The sequence below is a fragment of the Gavia stellata genome, chromosome 29 (assembly GCF_030936135.1).
Source record: "Gavia stellata isolate bGavSte3 chromosome 29, bGavSte3.hap2, whole genome shotgun sequence".
Taxonomy (NCBI): Eukaryota; Metazoa; Chordata; class Aves; order Gaviiformes; family Gaviidae; genus Gavia; species Gavia stellata.
Genome location: NC_082622.1, coordinates 5,051,698 through 5,074,444, shown reverse-complemented (window position 1 = coordinate 5,074,444; position 22,747 = coordinate 5,051,698). Strand labels below are relative to the sequence as shown.

Here is a 22,747-nt window from a genome sequence, read left to right as displayed (position 1 = left end):
GGAGCACCCAAAGACTGGTGGAACATGGGGACCTCAGAAAGCCCCATGCCCAAACCCTTTTGTGTAGTGAAGAACAAGGCCCTCAGCTTTGCCAGGCCAGGAAATATTAAAAAAAAAAAACCAAAACAAACGAGAAATGGAAAACCCATCCAGCCACAGCACTGAGATCAGTTTAGGACCAAGCCGACCCGGGGGAGCTGACAGAGCACCGGGCACCACGGGAAGACAGACACACGCTTGCAGGGAGAAAACATGAGCATCCCTGAAGAGCCCTGCTCCAGCCACACAGACATTGCCGGGGCCCGGCTCCGGGAGCCTCCCGCCTTCCCCACCGCCATCGGTGGGAGACCAGAGCTAGAAAGCGGTCGCCCGACCCGGGCGGAAGGTGGGGGTGTGTGCGAGGGTCCCACGATCCTGCTGGGCTCGGCTGCGCGGCCTCGCGTCATCAACTCTGCTCTTTGTCCTTGACCAGCAGCACTGTGTGTTGGCCGCCGCTGGATACAGCCAGGACCGTGCGGTTTTCCAGCTGCTTGCCCGTCATCTCTATGGGGCTCCAGACGTCGTCCTCCTCCCCCGTGCCCAGCTGGTAGTTGGTGCCCATGCCCCAGGCAAACGCTCGTCCTGCAATGGAGGCAAATTTTGGCTTCCAGGTGGCCGCAGGACGGGGTGACAAGGGGACCCAGCAGCCAAACCCAAGGGGACTTCACACCCAGGTAGGGGAATGAGCAATGGGTGCCGGAGATGCAGGAAGGAGGAAAAGGAGCAGCACTTTCAACTCAAAGAGGCATTTCATCACGCAGTCAAGGCAGTGTTTTGCCCCCAGGGAGCAAACCAAATCCACCCGTCCCCTACAAACCCTCCTTCCCACAGCCGTGGGCTGCAGATGCCACAGACAAGAGAGCACAGCACCAGAGCACGGAGGTCTCGCAGCAGCGAAGTTCAGGGTGTGGAGAAGGGACCGGCAGGCCAAGGACCCCCTCCCAGTCAACACCCTGTTACAAACCTCACTGCCAAGGGCTCACAAAAATATTTGAGCAGCTGCTGCCCAGCTGCCCCCGGGCTGAGTGCTCGGCAGGGGCTGCGTCAGCACCAGGACCTGGCTCCAGTCCCGACCCAGCCAGCAGCGTGCGATGACGCTGTGTGGGTCCGGCTGGATCCAGGGGGGCCAGGATGGATGGATGAGGGGTGGGGAGGGTATATAGGGCAGCATTCCCAAGCCCGCAGAGGCCCTCGGCACTCACCATCACTGCTGACAGCGTAGCCGACCGATGCACCGCACGCAACGGAAGAGATGCTGGGGAGATCCGGGATGACCGTGGGCGTGCTCTTCTCCTCCGCCCCTGCCCCGAGGCCCAGCCGGCCGTACTCTGCCCTGCCCAGGCTGTAGGCTTTACCTGGGGCACAACAGATGCACAGGAGTGACTCGAGGCAGGCAGAAGCCCACAGCAGGCCATAGCTGGACTCTCTCTCCCCAGTCTGACTCGTGGAGGAGCATCACTCCTCCCTACCACACCCTAGACCCCAACCAGGAGGCGCAGGGTGGGATAGAGACCCTTGAACTCCCCAAAAATCAAGAGGGTGTGTGGGTGCCTGGACAGACTACTGAACCTGCAAGAGCAGAGTTCACAAGTGACTCCAGGTTCCTGCCATCCTCCCTGCCCTTTGCTGCAAATTCACGCCGCCCTTGTTGCCTTGAACACCAAGAACCTGGAGGGCTCCAGCACGTCACGCTCACCCCGACACCTCCCCAGCCAGGACGAGGGCCTCGGGAGTCCCCCCCATCCCACCCGTCGCGCCAGTGCTCACCCTCTGAGTCGACGCACACCGTGTGGTGCTGCCCGCCGGAGAACCCGACCCAGGACTTGGTGGAGTTCTTGAAGCACGTCAGGTTCTGCGGGGAGAAGCAGGGCTCGGTGCCCTGGGTCCCTGCGGGGCCGGACACACAAACGCAAGCAGATCAGATCCACAGGCACAGACAGCCCAGGCCAGGCACCGGCACTGAGCCATCCACCCTGGGGCTCACCCCACCAGAGACTAACACAGCCCCCCAGGCCCCCAAAATCAAATTTCTGCTCAAACCCACCAGCTGCAGGGGCTGGGACCTAAACCTGGGGCTATGCAGGGTGACTCCGCACCCCAATTTCAGCTCTGGTGTGTCCAGTGGGTGCTTGGTGTTCAAGATCCGGGCCACCCAGCAGCATTCCCCCACCAGGCCAGGGCAGCACAGGACCAGGGAGTCCACAGCGAGACCAAAGCGGGCAGGAGATCTGGAGGGACGTAACCGAATCTCACCCAGCTGGTGGTAGTTGGAGAGGCCGAATCCATAGATGTGTCCCTCCTGCGTGACAGCGAAGGTGAAGTAAGCCCCACAAAAGGCGTCCTGGAAGCGCATTTTGCCTCTGTTGCCTTTGCCTCTGACAGGGACGTGCTGGGGGACCAGCAGGCGCTCTGGGGGCAGGAGACAAGGCATCATACAAGGTCTTGTGATTTACACCCTCTTCATCCCCTCTTAGATCCAGCTCACTGAATCCAATTTATACACAAGCCCTTGAGCAACAGGGAAAGAGACTGGGTCTCTTCGCTCCCCTGCAAAGCGCAGAGCTGGGGCTGAAGGCCGCAGCACCGCGCGCCTCTGAGCACCAAAGCAACTCACGCAGCCCTTTCCTTCCTCCTCGGTTGGCAAAGAGCGCCGGCACTCTCCCCAGCTGGCCCTGCTCGCCACAGCCGCACGTGAAGAGGTCACCGTCCACTGTCAGCATCACTAAGTGGTCATTCCCTGGGAGGAGATGGGGAGAAGAGTGAAGCAGAAGTCATGCTGCAGGTCCCCCAGCAAGACCCAGGGGCTGAGATCCCACATGTAAACCCCAGCTGTCCCAGCTTTCTAGAGTTCAGTGGGGTTTACTGCACCGGATACCTTGACACCAGCTTCTGGCACAACTTAAAACACCAGGATCTCCCTCCTCCTGATCCCAGTTCCCCATCTGAAACTCCAAAGAAGTTTCTCTAGGAAGGTTTAGGGGCACAGGTCGCCCGCAACCTCACCTGGGCCCTGGACAAGTTCCCTGGCTGCTCTGCTCAGCTTCCCCAAGTCTGGAAGAGGGGGAGCGCTTTGACCCCGCAGGGTCGTGATTAGGGCACTCTTGTAAGACAATTTACATCAGATTGGGTCAAATATGAACAATATTGTTGGGGCTAGAAGAGGCACAAGGTCTGTTCTCTCAGGAGCCAGAGGAGAGCAAGCACACCCTTGTACCTGGCTCAGAGCAGCCAAGAGGGAGGAAAAGGACATGGATCTCTGGGATCTTCACCTCCTCCCGAGGGTTGCAACAGCCTCGTGCAGCAGCCTGACCGGCGTGCACCCCAGGACCTTGCTCACCTGAGACAATTTTAACGATGGGTGCACTGAGCTGGAGCAGCACAGGAATAGAGCTCGTCTTCATGGGCTCCAGCAAGCCGATCACCCCGTTGTTATCCTGGGTGGAAAGACAGACGCGGGGACATGAGTAGTCGCAGAAGCAGCAACCATCAGCAAAAGCTTCCAGCGTCCAAGAAATCAACATACCCGGAAAGAGCCCCAGACAAAAACCCTGCCGTCGTCCGTCAACGCAGCCGTGTGGCTGTCCCCTGCAGAGACCTGCACCACCTTTTCCTGCAGCTCCACCAGCCCCGGCGTGGTCTCCGACCCTTCCGCCGAGGTGTCACGCCCAAGGGCGCCTTCATCGTTGCAGCCAAAGGTGTAGATCTGCAGACAAAGAGCGAGCTGGTCAGGATGGGACCCGGATGGGCAACAGGTTGAGTGTGAAGCCAGGGCACAGAGACACACCAGGCTGAGTTATCCCTTTGATCCCCTAAAATTTTGCGGTCCGTGGCATGGAGACCACACTCATCCCTGGAGCTGGAGTGAGCTACGCGTCTGGGCAGAGCAGGGTCTGATTCAGACCCCCTGCTCCGAAGCACGTCCCAGAGCTTGTGGGGAAGCGCATCTCAGCCTCCCCAAGCCCCCCGGCTGCTGCCCCCTCCACCCTGCACTCACTTTTCCCGTCTGGCTGAGGCACACCGTGTGCATCCCTCCGGCTTCCACCTGCACCATCATCTCCGGCAGCGGCACCAGGGCCGGCTTCTTCCTCTCCATCACGTCCTCCCCCAGGCCCAGCTGACCAACATCCCCCTGCCCCAGCGTCAGCACCAGGCCGGGCTGCGTCCGGTGGGATGGGTGGCAGACTGTGGGGCAGAAGGGAGATAAAGAATGTATATAACATGTGGGGGGAACAACTCTTCCATTAAAGCTGGTCCCTGGGAACAAGGAGGGAAAACTCCCAGGGATTTTTCTTACCTTTAATCTTCTTCCTTCCAGGAGACTCTTCCTCCGGCACCGGGCTCTTCTTGGCAGAGCGCTTCCCTGGCATAGTGCGTCGGATCTGAACCCCAAAGACACCCTGTCAGGGGCTCACCCACGGGGCTTTGCTGGAGAGCCACAGCGCAGCTATCAGCTCTCAAGGGCTTTTTCTCCCCCCCCTCGCTTTAAAAATCACCGTGGATCTCCTGAGAGACAGGTGACCGAGTTAGGACTTGAGCCCCGATCTCCACTCCCACTTTGGAAAACGGTAGGGATTTTTTTTTTTTTTTTTTTTGCGTGTTTTCCCCACTCTCAACCAGACGTGAACCCCCTCCGCAGCCGGGGAAAGCCGCCAGGCAAGGGAGGCCTCCAGCCCCCTGCCCACCCGCCCCAACGCTGAGGCCCACGTACTCCCCACCCCACGCAGGAACACGGCCCCGCGGGGAGGGGGGGGGGAAAGGAGCACCCCCCCCGGACCGAGCCGTGTGGCCACGCGGCGTGTCCCGGGCCCGTGTGCCGGGCTCACCGCCCTCAGCGGGGTCCCGTCCCCGTCCGTCCCCCCCCCCGCGCCGCCGTTTGAATTCCCCGCGCCGCCCCCCGCCCCACGTGGGGCCGCGCAGGCCCGTGGCCCGGCCGGGCCTTTTCCTCCCGCCGGCTGCCGCTCGCCGTGGCGGCCGCACGCACCGAGGGCGGGCCGGGGCTCAGCGGGACCCCGTCGTCGTCGTCCTCCTCCTCCCCGCCCGGTCCCTCTCCCCTCCCCACCCGCTTCCACCGGGGCCGCTGCCGCGTTCCCACCTCCGCTCCGCCGCCGGTCGGGCCGCTGCCGCGCTCCCTCACCGCGCATGCGCGGGAGCAGCGCCGGCGGGGGATAGCGCCCTCTGCCGGCCGGCGGCTCCACCACCGGCCCGGTCCCCCGTCCCCCCCCCCGCGCCCACCGGCGGCGGCCGCAGAGCCCCGGGCGGGTAGTGGCCGCCCCGGAGAGCCGCCGAGGCCCTACGCAGGCTTCTGCGGGGCCTCCCGGTTAATAAAGGCTTCGGTTACCATGTAAATAACTCGTCCTCGGCCTCCCACCGCCGAACACCGGCGGTTCCTACAGCCCCGCACCGCCACGGGTTCAGCCGCACGGGGACGGATCTGCAGCAAAAAATAAAAGAGATTTAACGCAAGGAGAGACTAATTGGGTGACGGGAACGAAGCACGACGAAGAGTATGAACAGAATCCGGCAGGTCTGCGCTCCGAGGTCCGGCAGCCGGGACCGGAGCCGAGCCGCCATCTAAAAGGTTCTTCTCGAGCTATTTGATGGGAAATACCGACTTCTTTACCTATTCGATCCGTTTGGACCGCTCCGTATGAAAGCAACAGGCTCAGGAACACACACGCTCCTCGCTTAGGGACGTGGTTTACTGGTGGACTCGGCAGGGTTAGGTCTACGGTTGGACTCGATGATCTTAAAGGTCTTTTCCAACCTGAACAATTCCGGGTAGTTAACTGAGAGCGACTTGATTTCAGGCTGCGAATTTTTCAAAGCATCTACAGTAGCGTTTTGAACCGTTTCAAGCGGAGCAGAGGTGTTTGTGACAGCCTTCTCCAGCTCAGGAACACCTAATTGTGGAAACAACCATTGCGTCAGTTGAGTAAAAGTCATTGATCTTTCTACCAGGGGATTAAGAGAGTCTTGTTTACGACGTAAAAAGGTTTTCGTAGAGGTTCCTGCCCGTGGGAGTGCAGGAATCCTACAGACACCAGCGCTGCAGAGCCAGGCCACCACCACGCATGCCTTCGGCCATCGCCATGCTGGCGGAAGGAGCACTGACCGCCCAGTTCCAAAGAGCAGCCGAATTTTATCGGGCACGGTTGACCCCATCGGACCGTTCGACAGGGTCAAACCTTGTTTGCACAGGTTTCCCAGCTGCAGCCAGCACTCAACCGTTACTTTGTCAACTATTAACATGTGGAATCAGGACCCATCCATTTTTAAGTATTTTTGGCAGTTTGTGCCAAACGTCCCAAGGAAGGTTCCAGGATTCGGTTTATTTGAAAACAGTGTCATTTGTCAACACGGATTCATCCTTACAACAGGACTCCTTAGAGCTGTAGGGACTCCTTACAGTCCAGTTATCAGTGTTTTGGAACTTCCTGGTCCTCATAATTATTACAATTATCTTAAGATAAAGCCAAGTGCCTTTACTTTGCTTCCCAAAGGGTTTGCTGATTGTCAATACATAAATCCACCCTTCAGATGTTCTAGATCAAAGGCCTAAATAATCTATTTGGCATTTAATAGCGCCCCCCCCCCTTTTTTTTTACCAATATCAAGTTCCTAATTATGTATTTAGCTAATAGATCTCCAACAGTGATCTGATCATGATGCAAGGATCTGACACACATTCATTACCCAACCCTTTCCCTTTGGATTTCAAATGGGGCAAGGGCAGGATATCCAGCCAACTGCTGGAGGGTAGCAGTAGGTAAGTATTAGATTTTATTATTTAATACTAAATGTCAAAAGAAAAACTTATGTCTGCACTTTAACCCTTTAAGCACAACCTCCACAAAAGCCACCCATCAGCATTGTTCCCCTTTTGCGGAAGAGCGCAAGATGGACTTACTCCCACACAACAGCAGACCTGGGGTACAGACCAGGTTAACTGTTCCAGGTTTAACCCTCAACAGCAGATACAAAGGTTAATCTGCCATGAGATCATCCAAAACTACACTAAAGGCATCGCCTGCTCCTAATCCAGCCCCAACAGGGTTTTTGAAGTGGGTTTCTGCACCTTTCACCATCACACCCTGGAGAGGACACGTGATTAGCACACAGGAGACACCAAGTGAGAGGCACCAACAGGAGCATCCAGGATTTCTTTCATATTCCAGGACTACCCAAGTGATCACCCACAAAGAAATGCACACCAAGCAAAAAAGGTGAAGTTTATTTAATTCTCTACTGCAACTAGATACACATTTACAATCAATCAGTACTTTAAGGCCTTATTTCAGGTAACATGGATGCACAAATTACCACTCACGTCCAATGAGCCACCCCTCCAGTATCGGCCTCCCCCGGAATGTCCTTGCCACGCATCGGATCAAACCACGTCTTCCCCGGCAGCTGGCATCAAGGGTGGCCCCACCAAGGGGCCCAGTTGTTGGTCTGCACGCCAGCTGACGGCAAGTCCAAGTCCCCACAGAGTATGTGGCTTCTTTTTCTTATTCCTCTCCTATACCCCAGGCTCCCACCCTTTGAGAGCACCCCAAAGGTAGCCCCATCCTGGCAGGCCAGACCACCCAGAGCCCGGCCCTTGACTTTGCGGCACCTTTCAAGTCTGTACACACCAAATTCACCGTAGCCCCATGGCTCTACCTGCTTTCCTGGTGTGTAGCTCACACCCACACAGGCTCAGCCGCATTGTACCCCGAAATTCAGCAGCCACATAACCCACCATGCAACACTCCTGCCTTTTCTTCTGATCCAGGCCATCTAATGGGCAGTCCCCTGCATGAAGCACGTGCTATCAGAAATGCAGGCATCTTCTCCTGCTTCCAGCCCATTTTGATCCCTATGGCTACGTTCCGATTACACGTAGCGCATGAACTGAACCTTAGCTATCACCTCTATCCATTATTCGGGCCGGTACTTTCAATATACTCACCCTCTCCCACTAGACAAGTGGATTCTTTTCTGTTGGCAGCATCTCATCACAATCAGGCACCAGTGTCTGCAACAATTTAGGGGGAAAAAATGAAGAAAGCTTATTACTTGGCAAGAAGCACATACCCCATTAGCTATGTGATGAACAGGTAAAGTCCAGCCACATGTTCCCAGTCCCAGCAAGCGTGACATGTGCCTACCACGTGCCTTCCCAGTGCTCCACCACCCGCACTAATGACGCGTTCTTCCTCACAGGGGGCAAAATGTCTGCTCTGGGACCGGTTAACATGAAAGAACGGGTGATTACAGGGGTCTAGGCCACGGTCTCCATGACTTTCTACTAAGTTTGTTTCTGCTCTTCCCCCAACTTCCATATCACACAAATTAAGGCCTCAAGCAAATCAAACAAGCATTGTTCACCTCCGCTTCAAGGATTTTTTTCACCCCCTTAAGATTGGGCCATCAGCCTCTTTCCCCCATCCATCCAAAGTCCAACAAAATCTTAGATTTTAGGGATCTTAGGGAACACCTAAGCTAAGCTTTCGCTGTTAAACAATGCCTATAAAGTCTGCGTTGGTATTCTATTACTTTAAGCCGACCCAATCCAGTTTCCATAAGCCACTTAGAAACAGCTCAGGCTTATTTAAAGTATAAAGCATTAAGAGAACCAGGTAACTACGCACAGCCAACAGTATTACATTATTAGTGCAGTATTACCTTCCAAATCGGTGCTCCACTCGCTTCAAACTTTTCAAGTTTAGAACTGGAAATAGTAAAGAAAAGGTATTTTAGGTAATTGCTCAGGAGTTTCTCCTTTTCCCTCGCACCCCCCGGCCCTACAGACCGGCACGTGGCTCCCCACAGCCCCCCCCCCGAAGCCATTTTGAGTGGCAAAGCTGTTTCCTGCATGGTTTATCTCCCCTGTCACCGCCCGAGGGCTCAGAGAAGCAGTAGGAATATGCAGGCTGCAGACTCGAGGCCCGGCTTGTTCTCCAACGTCGTGGAAAGGGACTGTACGTCACGGGCCCGAAGGCCTACGCTCCCATGCGCCACACGGACAGAGCCGAGAGAGAGCGACTTCTCCGGATATCCACGTTGGAATGTTTGAAAGCGCTGCCGCCACCCTCACCCCCCAACCCACACGTCTCCCCGCCTTCCACACACAGCTCACAGACGTGACCCCAAGGCCGATACTCACGTCAGGAGCGAGCTGGAGGCGGCCGGGCCGTGGCGGGCGTCAGCACAACCTTAGGGAAGAGAGAAGACGGTGAGGAGCGGCCGAGGACAGCGCGGCCCCAGGGTGCCCCCCCCAGCAGCGTCAGCGAAAGCCACTCACGGCCTCTTCTTATCAGCAGGGACGCAGCGTCCCTCCAGCAGGCCGCAGGCAGCGCAGCCCCTCACGGCCGCAGCGAAAGGAAGAAGAATTAAGGCCGCGGCCCACCGCCACCATCGGACCTACCTGCGCCGCCGCCGCGAAGAAAGAGGACGAGCGCTCGCGCGCCGCGGTATTTATAGATCGGGCGTGGGCGGGGCGAGGAGGCGCATGCGCATGAGCTCAGCGCAAGAGGGCGGGACAAGCGGCGCGTGTGCAGGGGAGGGCGTGGGAGTGGCACATGCGCAGTGGCGAGGAGGTGGCGGTTGGCGCATGCGCGTTGGGAAGGCGGGAAAGGCGGCCGGCTCCGCTGAGGGGCGGCCGTGGCCGGGCCGCCCGCAGCCGCCGAGCCCCCGCTGAGGTACGGATCCACAGCTGGAGCCCCGCACCGCCCTCCTCTGCTGGGAGGGGCAGAGTCTGAGCCCCCCAACCCTCCTTCCCCCTGACTGACCCATTTAAAACACAAGCGCAAAAGCAGTTAAAAAAAAAAATCCTAAAATACTTTTATTCAATAATTAAAATCTGTTGATGAGGAGACTGATATACAACGCAATGATTTCGTCTAGAGGCGTACTGTACAGGGGGAAGCTGTGAGGGAAGAGCTGCCCCCCGCCCTCTCCCAGAGGCAGGCCCGGCGCAGGCCCCGGCCGGGGGGCGAGGGCAGCCCGGGGTGCCGGGCCCGGCCTTGGCACGGCGCGGAGGCACGGGCAGCGGGGCAACAAGGGAGGCAAGGTCTGTGAACAAGGCAAGTCCCGGTCCCCCCTTCCACACCCTCCCCGTCCTGCAATACTCCCTTCTTCACCTTAAGTGGCATCTCGCACAGGGGTTTTGTGCACAATACAGCAGTAGCCCATACCAGATATTTTTTTAAAACCCACATTTTCAAAGAACCAATATGCGATCATTCCCCAAAGAGAAAGAATATCTTTTTAAGGTCACTTCTTAAACCTCTCCTTCCCCTCCCTTCCACCCACACAGTGAAATTATCAAGTTTCCAGTAGGTTTAGCTGTAAAAACGAGAAAAGGCAAGTTTCACCCTGATTTGGGAGAGTAAAAAAACATCTGAGAGAAAGCCACACTAAAAAGAATCAACTACTCTCACAGCTTCCCCAAATTAAAAAGTTTTTAAAAGGCAACAGTCATTTCCTGGTTCTGTAATTTGTTAAACAAGCCTAGATATCTCAAGACAAGATCTGTTAACACCACAGCAAGTGTGAGAGAGTGGGGAGGGAATGTTTTGCACGCTTGTGTTTTTTGTTTTTCTTTCTTTTTTTTACAAAAAGATGCAGCATATGTTAATATCTATACAATTCCCTTCCAGGACAACAAACTGTTGGTCAGTAGTGATTCAGGACATTAAGGACATGACAGAGACGCAAGCAAAACCAAAAAATTACGAGTCACATGTCAGTTGTCTGCCAGGTCAGCATCTGCACAGGGTTCTCTGTACACAGCTAATATACACACGTGCTTCCTAGCACATCCACTCTCCGTTCCTCAGCTTTCCAACACCAGAGCTGCCGGTTTTCCCCCCCCTCCTCTTGGTAAGGAGGAGGAAACGAAGGAGTTGCACCCCAAAAGGGGTATGTATAGCTGAGAACTGGGCCTGTCCGGGCTGAGGAAAGGAGCTGGGGAACGAACCGTTCATTCACATGTGCGTGGTCTCCTGGCAGGGATGCTGGCGCCGGAGCAGAGGCGTATTGCTGAGCCGCGCGAGGTATAGTGTTCAGTTCCAGCCTGATGGCACTCGAGACGTGTTTGTTCCAGTGAAATGCTACATTCAGACAGGATTCCCCTTCCCCGGCCGAAAGCCCTTTTCTGGATATGTTTTGAAGGCAAATCTTGGAAGAGCCAAGGTTCCACCCTTGATGTATTGCCTAGGAGAGGGACGCAGAGAACTTCCAGTCCTCTCGGGTCTCTTGCTCCCTTTTCTTGGAAGATTACGGTCGATGGTACCTAAAAGCCAAGTGAAAAATCCGAGTGTCATCTTTGGAACTCAGGTTAAATGGTTAGCGATGGCCAGAAAGAGTAAATTGAATTATCTCTGAACTCTCAGCCCTCAGTGAAGCTGTTAACATCAAATGATTTCACCTCTGCCTTAGAAAGCTCTTGTGCTCTGTTAACACTCATCTTAGCCACACAGAGCAACTACTGAAGAGGAAAAAAAAGAAACACTTGGGCCATGATCCATAGGTTACTTCATAGATAACATCTGAACTAACTACCAAGGTGTTTTGTGGCCATGGCTGCTGCTGCACATGTCTCTAGCCCCAGAAAAGCACGTTTCAGCTGCCAGGTCACACTGGTTTCAGATACACCTCAAACCAGTCCCCGGTCACTTTGCGTTTCCAGGATCGAAGCCCCAGTTTAAGGAAGAACAACCCACTTCATGTCTGTTACTCCTCCGGTCAGCCAACACCACCAAGGCAGAAAGGGACATTAAATCTCCAACTGCTGCACAGGTCATTTTTCCAAGGTTTTAACGTTTTGCCCCTCAGCACTACTCCTGCAGCACAGCTCTCCCAACAAGACCGGAACTCTGAGCTGGCAACGTGTTCTCACTCACCTCGTGAACTGCTTGCTGTCTTCGTGGACTTCCATTTCACAGCTCTTAAACTCATTCAGCTCCTTCCGGATGGCAGCCTACACAAAGAGGGAGAGATCTTTTTTATCTCCTGCTAAGGCATACATATATTACCTTCTCTCCCATCTCAAGTGAGCTCAGAGATGGCAAGAAGGTGCTGTACCTCCAACACCCCTGCTCAGGGCTGATCTGTACCACCTTTCAGCGGTGAAAAGTTAAGAGCAGTTTTGATATGCAGGGCTGAGTCCCACAGCTCCTTTTGTAAAGGAAAGAGCTCAGACTGCAGGAGCCACCCCAGCTTTCGCAGTCCGTTCACACTAGGCCAAGCTTAACATGCCCCACCTCCTCCACACTGAGGGCTGGGCAGTCCCCACAAGCAGTCAGGGAAGACAAGAACAGATTGCTTCCCTGCCAGCTTCTTGTCTAGGCCTGCCTCAGCCTGCATGGAACAGCACTCCTCTGACCAACGCCCTGCACCTCGCATCCTCTTCTGTCACTCAGAAGCTGAGGCAGAGGCCACGCCGGCACGCAGGCCGTGCCCACTTGGGCTCCACGTCACTGCGGAGGGGGCAGCAAGCAGGGCTGGGTACAGCACACGTGGGTGAAGGGACACTGGTGGTGCTTGGTGGGGTGGCAGAGGGAAAGATGCAGAGGTGAAGCAAAAGGAACTGAGCAAGTCTCCTTGGCTCACGGCCTTTTGCATGGGACACCCAGATCTAGCTCCCCTCCCCGCACTGGGGGACAGGACACTCCCCGTTACCTTGTCAGCTGGAGTTAGCTTTGTCCATGGCTTATCTGCTCGCCGGTCATAGTCTTGAGCATCTGTTACTTCCACATATTCGTTAAACCTCAGGATCTTCCTGGCCTGCAGCTCTGCCACTGTAGGCCTTTGGCTAAGCTGAACACCAGCAAAAACAAAGAAAGTTAGTTTGTGCTTTATCCACAAAGCAGTTCAGGACTAAGCATCCCAAGCAAAACTAACACCAGCTCCCTCACCGGGCCTGAACCACCGATAATACTAGGTCCTGCTCGCAGCCTGCAAGGGAATAGGCAAACCCTCTTACAGACAGCGTAATCTCATTTGGATCACGATGCCAGGCTAGGGCAGAACCCAGGCCACACTGCCAAGGAGCAGGAAGACACTGAGGGGTTTGGGAACAGCCACCGCAAGGTTAAGCCCCACGTGACACCCATAAACCAAGCGAGCCCATTCCCCGCTTCAGCAATGGCAACACTCACATTTCATATCCACAGGCCCTTGGGAAGCTTTTTCCCAGCCACGAGTAACAACCACAAGTAACCCGGACATAATAGCTAAAAGCAGCTGTTGCTCTGCTCAGCTTCTCCCACGCTGCTGTTACTTCGGAAATGGATTTTGGGGAGCCTGGTGTGAAAGTCGTGGCCACTGAAGTACTGCGTGAGAACAGCCCAGCCAGCACCAGCAAACCTTTCAAGTGCCAGGTGCCAAAATTTAGTTCTCATCTAGCTTGTTATACTTGATGCCAGCTCAGATCTATCACTGACAAACGTGGCTGCAGTGCCAACGGCTCACCGTTGGTGACAGTCCACATTCCAAAGTCACTGCAGTCAGAGGGCACTGGGGACACTTACACAATAGCCCCGTGACTTCACCCACAGCAAGGTACCTACGATGTGCTCATAGCCACCACCATCCCCGACAGCTCTGCCAGATGGCGATCACAGCACGGAGACCAGCAGTACCTTTCTGGTGAGCCTGCGTTTGATCTCTCGCTTCTCCGCTTGACGGTCAGCTTCATTTTTCGCTGCCAAGGGAAAAGAAAAAAAAAAAATTTTCCTGTAAGTGTTACAGGTTTTGAAAAGTGTGTTCTGGACTTGAACAAAGGAGTGTATCAAGCTATATCAGATTATTTACGTATCTAAAAGCTCACCGCGGCGTGGCTGCACTTACTACAGGCGGAGAGTGCAGTCCAAACACCCTTACCCACCAAGCACCCCCCCAACTGTCAGTGGCAAGACGGGCCCTTACACAGCACAAATGAGTGATTCTCTCCAGCCCCGTGGATGTTAAAGATTAATGGCCATATTGTCAAAATACATCCGAGCCACTTTGCAGATTGCTCCTCCCTAAAGCTATTATATGAATAGTTTAAAGAGAATAACAGCACAGATAAATATTTTAAATGGAAACTTCCTGAACTGACATTTCCCTTTCCTCAAGATGTTTATTTAAAACTTTTGCAGAGCAAGGTACGGCCAAGAGAAACACCACTGACTGAGCAATGAACTGCTGCTTTTTGGATCATGCAATACAATGCTGTAATGTCTGGACCACAAATAAAAGTCCAGCCCAAACAAAAACACCTTTAACAGTCTTCTCTGTGTAACATCAGAGTCTTAACCAGTTCACATACTTTTCCCTGAGGCATCAGGCAGGGGACAGGTAGCCTTTCTATACTACAACGCTTTGAACCGTATTGCTTGGTACCACTGCTAAGGTCTGATTTTATCCACAGCTGGTTTTCTGATGGTAACAAAATCCTGGGAAAAATCAGTGGAACTGCTTTACTACAGCGATATAACCAAAGCACAGTCCTCCATCACTACGTTTCAAGCAGATTCTGGGAACACCTGGACTCAGATGTTAAAGGCAAACTTATTTTATTACTTAGGACCACTAGAGAAGCATTACTCACGTTGAAGTATGTTCCTCTGCTCCAGTTCTTCCGCTGTCGGTCTCTGACTCAGTCGCCTAAAGACAAGTGGGACAAGTGCATAATGTTTTATCTGGTCATTCATCAGTGGGGGATGAAGAATACAACTGCTTGGTTTCAGTGCACTGGAAAGCCTCCTCAACACCCCTCAATTCACCAGTGGAGACCACTGCTGCCCTGTTTTGCACTCTCCTCCACTCAAACAGCTGTTCATCCGCAGGCACAGGTTTGGAAAGCGCTATGGCCTCTCAAAAGCTCAGAGGCGACTTTGCAGGGAGCTGAAGGAGATGGCAGAGCCTGGACTATCAAGAGCCCCAGCTTAACCCACTACCTAATGCATCAGCACTCAGCCTGCATCTATCCACATCTTTATACGCCATCCCTATTTTACAGCAGTGACATTTCTGTAGTCCTTGAGATTTTCCCCTCCGAGTGAATTTAACCCCTGGGAACAGGAGCCTGTCAGGGGATATTGCTCAACTCTGGGAGGAGCTTCCAACTTTTATAACCGAGGAGCGAAAGCACCATTTAGCCTCCCAGCCCTGATCCAGCAGCAGGGCCCAACCACCCATCATATTCCAGCACAGGCTGCTTAAACAAGGCAACAGCCTTGTCCAATCCCACCCCTCACACCGTGGCAACAGCTCAAACGTAACACCCTCCTCCATTCTTCGTACCTGATCAGTGTCGTCCCAATCTGGTGCCGAATTTCGTTCCACTCTTCCTTGGTCTTCCGAGGGAAGACAACCTTCTCCTCCTGCGGCGCGGTTGTGTTCCCCAGTTTTATAGCTAGCGTGTCTTTCCTCTTCACTTTGTTAGCCAGCGTGCCTGTGGGGAGGAAGAGCAACGGGATGCGACTGAAGACTGCAGTGCCTGAGCACAGCGGTACCAGCCACGTGCCCCTGGCAGTTGTGCTCTCCCCTGGAGCTTGCTTTCCAAGCTCTGCACTACAGCTCCCGAGCTAGCCAGAGCTAGTCACTACAGCAACAGCCAGCATTTCTGCGTGATGCCCACCTGCTCACCTAATGCTATCCCACCTGAAGGGGTGGGACAAGACGAGGTGTTGCAGGAGCCATCTGCAGCTGGAGGGGGTTGCAGCTCAGCAGATGAGCATACAGGTTTGGCTGCAGAGCCTTTGAAAAAGTGAGGAAGAGGACATGTGGCACATCATGAAACCAAGAACCAGCTGCTTTGAAGCACTGCATGAACTAGCTCTTTGATCCAGATCTCAATGCAGCCAGGCACAAGTTCAGCAGAGAAAAAAAGCCAGCTGCAATGTCAAAGCCTTACTGTTATGGCTTTCATCTTCTTCCTCATCCTCATCATCTTTGTACAGGATGGGCCCCTCCGAGTCAGAGTCGCTCATCCCTTCATCTCCTTCCTGCTCCTCTGGCAGGACCTGGGGTACCAGTTTTGGGATGACTGTGACAGATGGCACATCTCCAATATACACACGAGGGCCTGAATTCTGCTCCTCTTCCTGGTCATCTTCTTCCTCTTCCTCATCGTCTGGACTAACGAGAAGCACACTATTACATCTCTTCACACATGCCACAGGGGCTGGGGAGTACCCCTGAGATCAACATCTTGTTAGCTCTCCTCAGCCTGTAGAAGGCAAGTCTGTGGGGAGCCCCAGAACCAGAGATGCAAGAGACACCCCACGATCCTGCACCGTCCCCTCTCTCCAAAGCACGGGGAGCTCTGGCAGAGGAAATGCCAGAGGCAGGTTCTCTGCAGAACCAAACAGCCCTCTCACCCTGCTACCCTGGGATTTTCAGGTTCAACTCTGTTGTAATACAAGACAGTCCTTTTCCCACTTCTGTTTTGCAAAATGAAAGGCTAAGGAGGGCCACAAATGGATGAGATCCAGGACCTTGTTTTGTCTTGGTGCAATTAGAGACAGGCCTGGATTCCTGGCATCAGCCTGTGTTTGTAGTCTGGAACCCATTTTCCTTTGTGAGCAATAAAATCCCAGAACGAGGATTAATTTCATGGGGAAGATGCACTGGCCCCCCTAAGAGGCTGAAACACAGATTCAGCCAACAGGCAAAATGGTTTCTAAGCTGTTGCAAAAAACAGCAAAAGAAACCAGCCCTGCCCGGAGCCCTCCTCACCATCACAGCCTCGCGGAAGCAGGGAGTACGACACCACCACGTCAGAGCCCAGCGTGACCCACACCACTGCCAGGTGTTACACACACGTGCACAGGAGGTACTCACACTTTCAGCATCTCGATGGTGACAGGCAGGGACCTCGTCCTGCCCAGGGTGCCATTGTCTTCTCCAAAGCCATCGTTCTCGAAGAGCAGCGAGTGAGCCCTGTGCGACCCCTCGGCAGGCGGGGTGACAGGCAAGGGGCTGGCCAGAGCCTGTTGGATACGGATGTGCAATGGGATTTGGGGCAGGCGAGGCAGCACGTGAGGTTCGACAAACCCTTGCTCTGCCGTCCTCTTTGACACTTCCAGGGACCTGAAGTCTTCAGGAGGAGGAGGAGGAGTCTCTTTGGGTAGGTCCAGGGAGCGCGGAGGGTCCAAGACAGGGGTGGAGGCAGGCAAGGGCATGCGTGGAGGTTCAGGGGGTATGTGCGTGGGCAGCGGCGGCGAAGGCGAGGGTGGCGGGTAAGCAGAGGTCATGTGCATCGGTATCAGTGCGGGGCGGTTAGCCGTCACTGTCCTGTCGTTTGGGGGCTTGGAATTGACAGCTCCCTCTGACGTGTTGTTAGGCAAGAGGCCTCTCTTCGGTGGGAGAGGAGGGGAAGGCTTGGACAAGCCTGTACCACTGTTCATTGCTTGAGAAAGTTCAGCTGAAAATAAAAAACACAAAAGCCACTATATTTAAAAGGGCATTTTCCAGATATCCTTCACCAGTGCGGAATAAGCATGGCAAAGCACTCGGAGCCTTGGACCAAGCAATCTCTGCTGCTTTTCTGCTAGAAAACAGTGCCAGAAATAACCAGTTTGCAAGCCTCTAGTTTGTCCTTCCTGCAGCAAAGGTAAGACTTGGGAGAGCAGCCAGAAACAAGCAGGCTGGGAGAGGTCTGTGCATCCTGCTGCTTTGGAGAGAGAGAAACAGCATCAGCCCTCAAGTGACAGCAGATGGAGCTCACCCGGAGCAGCACGCTGCCTCAGCCAAGGAATGCAGGTATGTAGGGCACTTTATGGCTATATTTACAGCATCAGTTTGCAAAGGAATCTGAGACATCCAGGACACCCGAGACTCCAGTTGTGTTAACGGCTCCCTTGCACATTAAAAAACTTTTGGGCAAGTCTCACTCAAAGGCAAAAGTCAGCAATGTGCTCTCTCCCTTTCCAATTTAGCTGCCAGACCCAGCCCAAAAACACCTTGCGGCCAGCAGCTCCTGCCTGTTTGAGGATGAGGTTCTGCTCTACTCCCTCTGCACTCTGTTCCTTAAGCCCCATATAAAACTACAAAATAACTAGCAAAACTTCCAAAAATACCTAAGAGCCTTGAGTCTATGTAGAGTTTATCTGCTGTGTGATGGAGGAGAGAGGGAAAGATGGAGACCGTGTCATATCAAGGAAAATGCCTGCAGCAGGCAATCTCAAGTTCTTCAAACACCCCTTGGTTCCCCAGGAAGAAGCTGCACCAGCGAAGACTGCTCTTGCTTTAAGAGTTTGTAGCCTTTATCATTCATGTATCAATGGCTTCTTGGGCTTGGAAAGGTTTTGTCCACCTCCTTGAAAAGGCTCAGATTTACTGCACGTTTCACCTGGAGCGGGTGATAGTCACACAGCGGTGGCCCCGGGACAGAGCTGGGAGGAATCCACAGTACCAGACACCAGGAGAGGGTGCTGCAAGCAGGGAGTGTTTCACCGAGATAAGGCTGCAATAACCCGAGAGAGGTGGGCACATTTTTGGGATGTTTAGCATTTTCAGACTTTCCCCTTGTAGATTAAGGGCCAGATTGTGCAAAACACCGAGTGCCCTCAGCTCCCATCAACTTCAGCGCAGAGGGATTCCAGCATCTCCTCAGCAGCGCTTGAAGCCTGGCGGGACCAGGCTCCAGTCACCTTTGAGTAACGATAGACAGATTCTGAAAGGGGCCAAGCAGCTGGCAGAAGGGAGAAGAGACAGAAAACGGCTGGGTGCCGCTCAGAGCATCCTCCCGAGCCAGCCCGGCTCCCTTCGGTGCAATAAACCCAGTGTGACGACTGGCACCACCTCTTGCGACGTGCCACCGCGGCCAGATCCGGTGCTCTAGCGCAGGCTACAGTAACTGTGGCTCCTGAAACCCGTCAGCGACACCAAGCACCAGGGCTGCCACCAAGCTCCCGGCCAGCGGGACAGCACCATTTGCCCTGCTTGCTTTTTCAAGCTGATGCTCATTAAGTTCCCGCTCCCTGCAAGCAAGTGTTTCCTGAGCCTTATTTTTAGCTACTGCATCAGACACACCAGAACTGTTCAGAGAATGAACATAAGGGAACATCTTCACGAGGGAACAAAGGGGTGATTGGCACATTAACAGTCCTCTCGTGCCTTAGGTTATAATGGCAGCACAAGAACAAACACATGCCCCAGTCAGAGCATGCATCAAAGGCCTGTGGAGAGCTCGTGAAGCCAATTCCACTGCTGCTTTTTACCCGCAGCAACAAAACACGGCTCGCACAGCAATGACTGCACGCATGCCGCAGTTACAGCTCCATCGTGCTGGATGCACGGCCCTGCAGAGCTGCAAAGCCTCTCTCTGCATCTGCATTCTCATCCAGGAGACAAAAGGGGGGGTGGCTGTTCTCCTCTCCTCCCCTCCACACCCCTGCGGCCGCAGGTGCACCGAACCCAGCCCTGTATTGTTGGGGAGAGAGGCAGGCCGGGTCTGAACAGATGTTTGATAGACTGCTGTCTCCAGCCACATTTTTTGTTCCACAAGTACCTCCTGCAATTAGCGCTGGGGCATTTCAAAGACCATCTGTGATGTGTGCAAGCAGCTTAAAGAAAACAAGAAAGTATTTCATCGAGCGCTCAGGCACGGTCAGACTAATCAAGCTGGTCTGGCGTACAGAGTGTTTAACACCGTATCAAGGTCACTTGCAAAACCTGCTAGAGCAAGGAGAAGCCCCAAGCAGCACGGAGAGATGCAGTTCATGCTGAAAGCAGTGGGCCCAGGCTACTTCAGATGGTAACTTGCACGCGATCTAAGCTTCTACCACTGCCTCCCAAACCACACCTGGGTAACACCTCCAGTTTCTGTGATAACAGTGCAGACCTGCCTGATTGATCTTCCCAGGAACCTCCCTCCTGATCTGTACTAGCCTCAGCTAATCCAATCCAAAGATTAGCAGGTGGTCTGTGAAATATGAACAGCCATTGACTGGATGGAAGTTGTCTCATTTACTCCAGCAATGTTGCATCTTTAAGACCTGTAAAATTCCTGAAGATAGCAGGGGCTCTTTCAGCTTTAAGAGACTCTCCCCAGATCTTCTGCTTAGAAAAGTTACAGAGATGAAAAGACATTTACTTCTTTAAGTGCGAAGATTCAGCTCAAATGACAGTTGAGCTGATTTATCCACGGGACAAGACTTAAGGACAAGACTAATATGGCAATACCCTGGCCACAGACCTTAGAGAAGGTGATGGAGTTATAACCAGGGAAGTTTGAATTATCCCTGCCAGGCCTGCCTTCTCTGCACCAAGTGCAAACCACATAGCCCAGCAGCGACAGCCATAACAGACATCGTTTGGTGTGATGTGGATTTTTTGGTTTTGCTTTTTGCAAAGACCAGCCGAAAGCATCAATTCTCACTGACTATAGTCTTGCAAAGCAAAAATCTCATACACCATCCACCAATCTCAGCTGTCCACACCTGAATCCCAGCCCTCAGTGAAGCATCAACATCCAAAGACGCTGTCTTACAGTTGACAGAGAAACACCTTCCCCTCTCCTCGCACCACTCCCACTCCTGCCAAGGGCTGGCAGGGAGTCCCTCCTGCAGGTAAGCTGTCGGAAACACGCACATCCGACAGATTGGACGGCTCACGGCGGAAGACTCCAGTAATTACATTGTTCTCAGCACACACATGCCCTGGCTAAACGCTGGCAGATCTTCTGAGTCCAAACGGGACTGTGTTCGGGAAAGACGGGCAGACATTCATGATACATTTGCTACATCATACTAAAAATCTTCCCTTACGAAGGGAAAAGACTGTCAGAGCAAGGGCTCCAGAACATCCCAGGGTACAAAAACCAGCTTACGGAGGCACTTACCTATGACTGAGTTGCTATTTCTGTTGACAGGTTTGGGAGGAGGGATGGGAGGCTGTTTGGCAGGAGCTGTGCTGGTTGTACTCGTGGGAGCAGTAGTGTTGGCACTGGCAAGAGCAGGGGGCAGAGTCCTGGGAGCTGGGGAAGGGGCAGCTGTGGAATTGACTGTCTTTGCCGCAACAGGGGCTGTGGTGGAGGGTGCAGTTTTTGCAGTGCTGCTGGCAGGCGTTGGATCCTTCGCCTGTGCTTCGTTTGCCTCCTGGGAAGTGGAGGGAGGTCTTTTTGGAGGAAGCAGAGGCTGTCTGGGAACATACGGCTCCTGAGGTGGTTCCAGTTCAGGCCCAGAGTGGCTGCTGGAGGAGCCTGCAAAGTGAGACAACTCAGTTTAAGAGACTGGAGGGCCCAGAGAGGAGTGGGAAGAATCAGATGAGAATTCAAAACTGGTCCTGGGAAAATGTGAAGCAACCGATTTTGCACACATCTGCTTTCTTACCCTGCCTTTTCTTTGGTTCCTCAGCTGCAACAGGCTTCCTAAGGCTGGATGGCTTTGTGGCCTCTTCCTCCTGGCTGGCCAGGTTACAAACCCCAGGGCCACCGATTGGGACTGTGTGGCCATTCTTCAGTGCAGCTGGGTTCAGCTTGTCTGGTTCTTCACCATCTGCAAGGGGACGGGAGGGGAGAGAAGCAAACAGAAAACACTCAGAAAGCAGGAGACGGAGGAGACATGACTGAGCTGACTGAACTGCCATCGATCGGCACCAACTTCTCTCTGGCTTCTGAAACAGCTGGTCTTCAGTCTACCTTCTGCAGAGGAGAGCACAGCAACACCAACTAGCTGGAGCTGAGAGCCCTTGATTCCATTATCAACAAGCAAAGCAGTACAGCACTGTAGCCCATCAAGTGTTTTTCTTCTTCAGCAGCCTCTTAATCTATCACCTTGTTTAGAAAAAATGCTACTGCATTTAAGACTACTATGCCCAATGCTGCGCCACAGCCCAAGGAGGCTGCAATTGCAGTTAGAAACCTCCAGCAGCTTCTGTATCTACCCACCATTACAGAGCATTCACAAATTCTCCACTGCAATACAAATTCCAACACCAGCCAAGTAATCTACTGGAAATGCAGTAATAGATTTTGATAAAGTCTTAAAATTAGTTGAGGCACCTCTATTTTCCTTCTGGTTCTACCCTGAATTCGGCACAAAAATCACTGTTCTACCCAAAACATCCCACAGCAAGGCATATTTCCTCACTTTTTTACCTTTGTTTTAATCAGATGTAATGATACATCTCCAGAATCTGATGTAGTTCCTCTTGACTACTTCTGCTTTTACAGATGGAGTTTCCCAAATGTTAGAAGCAAGACCTCTTTTGGAAAAAAACCCATCTTCTTTTCAGCCCATGCTTCTGAGAGCACTTAAAGCCCTAGTCACAATGAGGAAATACTCAACCATTCTCTGCCTCTGTAATTGCCCTGACAGGACAAACTCTTCATAATAATATTCCCAAAATCAGACTTAGCGTCCACTCTCATGGGGCACTGCCCATTTTGACTGCTTTCCGACTCAAGAATACTCAAATAGATACATCACCCACTTGAGTCAAAACCCTCAGCACTGTCAGGCTACTATCCCTCAAGCAATTGCAGTGTATGACATCATGGGCCCCCGCACTGTCAGACCCCAGCACACTCTGTTGCTCTGATTTTTGATTATTTATTCCACTGCCCTCTTCACCTCTCCTTGCCAAGGTATTGCCTCCCCTTCCCTAACCTGGTCTTATTCAGAAGCTGAAAGCAAAGATGCCAAGAAGCCAAAAGCTCCCCAGGCTCTCTTTTCTGCAGAAAATAGCCTTGGTTCCTGAGAGGAGATGGAAGACAGCTCTGCCTCAC

General features: G+C 53.5%; 2 protein-coding genes, 1 long non-coding RNA gene and 1 other non-coding gene across 10 annotated transcripts in view; all 4 read right to left on the bottom strand.

The window, feature by feature from the left end:
- Positions 1–321: 321 nt before the first annotated feature.
- On the bottom strand, positions 322–4,418 carry RCC1 (regulator of chromosome condensation 1). 2 transcript variants are annotated; one of them, XM_059830791.1, is made up of 9 exons: positions 4,334–4,418; positions 4,034–4,221; positions 3,563–3,742; positions 3,377–3,473; positions 2,654–2,776; positions 2,293–2,448; positions 1,807–1,926; positions 1,242–1,394; positions 322–621 (listed from the first exon to the last, which is right to left on the bottom strand). In XM_059830791.1, the coding sequence occupies exons 1-9, from the start codon at positions 4,404–4,406 to the stop codon at positions 446–448; spliced, it is 1,266 nt and encodes a 421-aa protein (XP_059686774.1). In that variant the 5' UTR covers positions 4,407–4,418; the 3' UTR covers positions 322–445. The 2 variants fall into 2 exon arrangements, with proteins under 2 accessions (XP_059686774.1, XP_059686773.1); XM_059830790.1 differs by having other exon boundaries at positions 4,034–4,233; positions 4,325–4,414.
- A 2,862-nt stretch (positions 4,419–7,280) lies between these two features.
- On the bottom strand, positions 7,281–9,232 carry LOC132319625 (uncharacterized). Its single transcript, XR_009484518.1, has 3 exons — positions 9,188–9,232; positions 8,707–8,752; positions 7,281–8,056 (listed from the first exon to the last, which is right to left on the bottom strand). It is a non-coding gene; the product is annotated as an uncharacterized LOC132319625 (long non-coding RNA).
- Positions 8,884–9,088, bottom strand: LOC132319671 (small nucleolar RNA SNORA73 family). Its single transcript, XR_009484525.1, has one exon. It is a non-coding gene; the product is annotated as a small nucleolar RNA SNORA73 family (small nucleolar RNA).
- An 829-nt stretch (positions 9,233–10,061) lies between the features above and the next one.
- The window catches only part of PHACTR4 (phosphatase and actin regulator 4), a 67,620-nt gene continuing 54,934 nt past the window's right edge, over positions 10,062–22,747 (bottom strand). For all 6 annotated transcript variants that reach the window (XM_059830758.1, XM_059830755.1, XM_059830756.1 and 3 more), the window contains 10 exons: positions 21,351–21,515; positions 20,861–21,220; positions 16,858–17,440; positions 15,929–16,152; positions 15,316–15,466; positions 14,621–14,676; positions 13,668–13,729; positions 12,706–12,843; positions 11,928–12,004; positions 10,062–11,317 (listed from right to left, as the gene is read on the bottom strand). In XM_059830758.1, the coding sequence (XP_059686741.1) occupies positions 11,302–11,317; positions 11,928–12,004; positions 12,706–12,843; positions 13,668–13,729; positions 14,621–14,676; positions 15,316–15,466; positions 15,929–16,152; positions 16,858–17,440; positions 20,861–21,220; positions 21,351–21,515 (1,832 nt within the window). In that variant the 3' untranslated portion in view covers positions 10,062–11,301. The remainder of the gene's footprint in view (positions 11,318–11,927; positions 12,005–12,705; positions 12,844–13,667; positions 13,730–14,620; positions 14,677–15,315; positions 15,467–15,928; positions 16,153–16,857; positions 17,441–20,860; positions 21,221–21,350; positions 21,516–22,747) is intronic.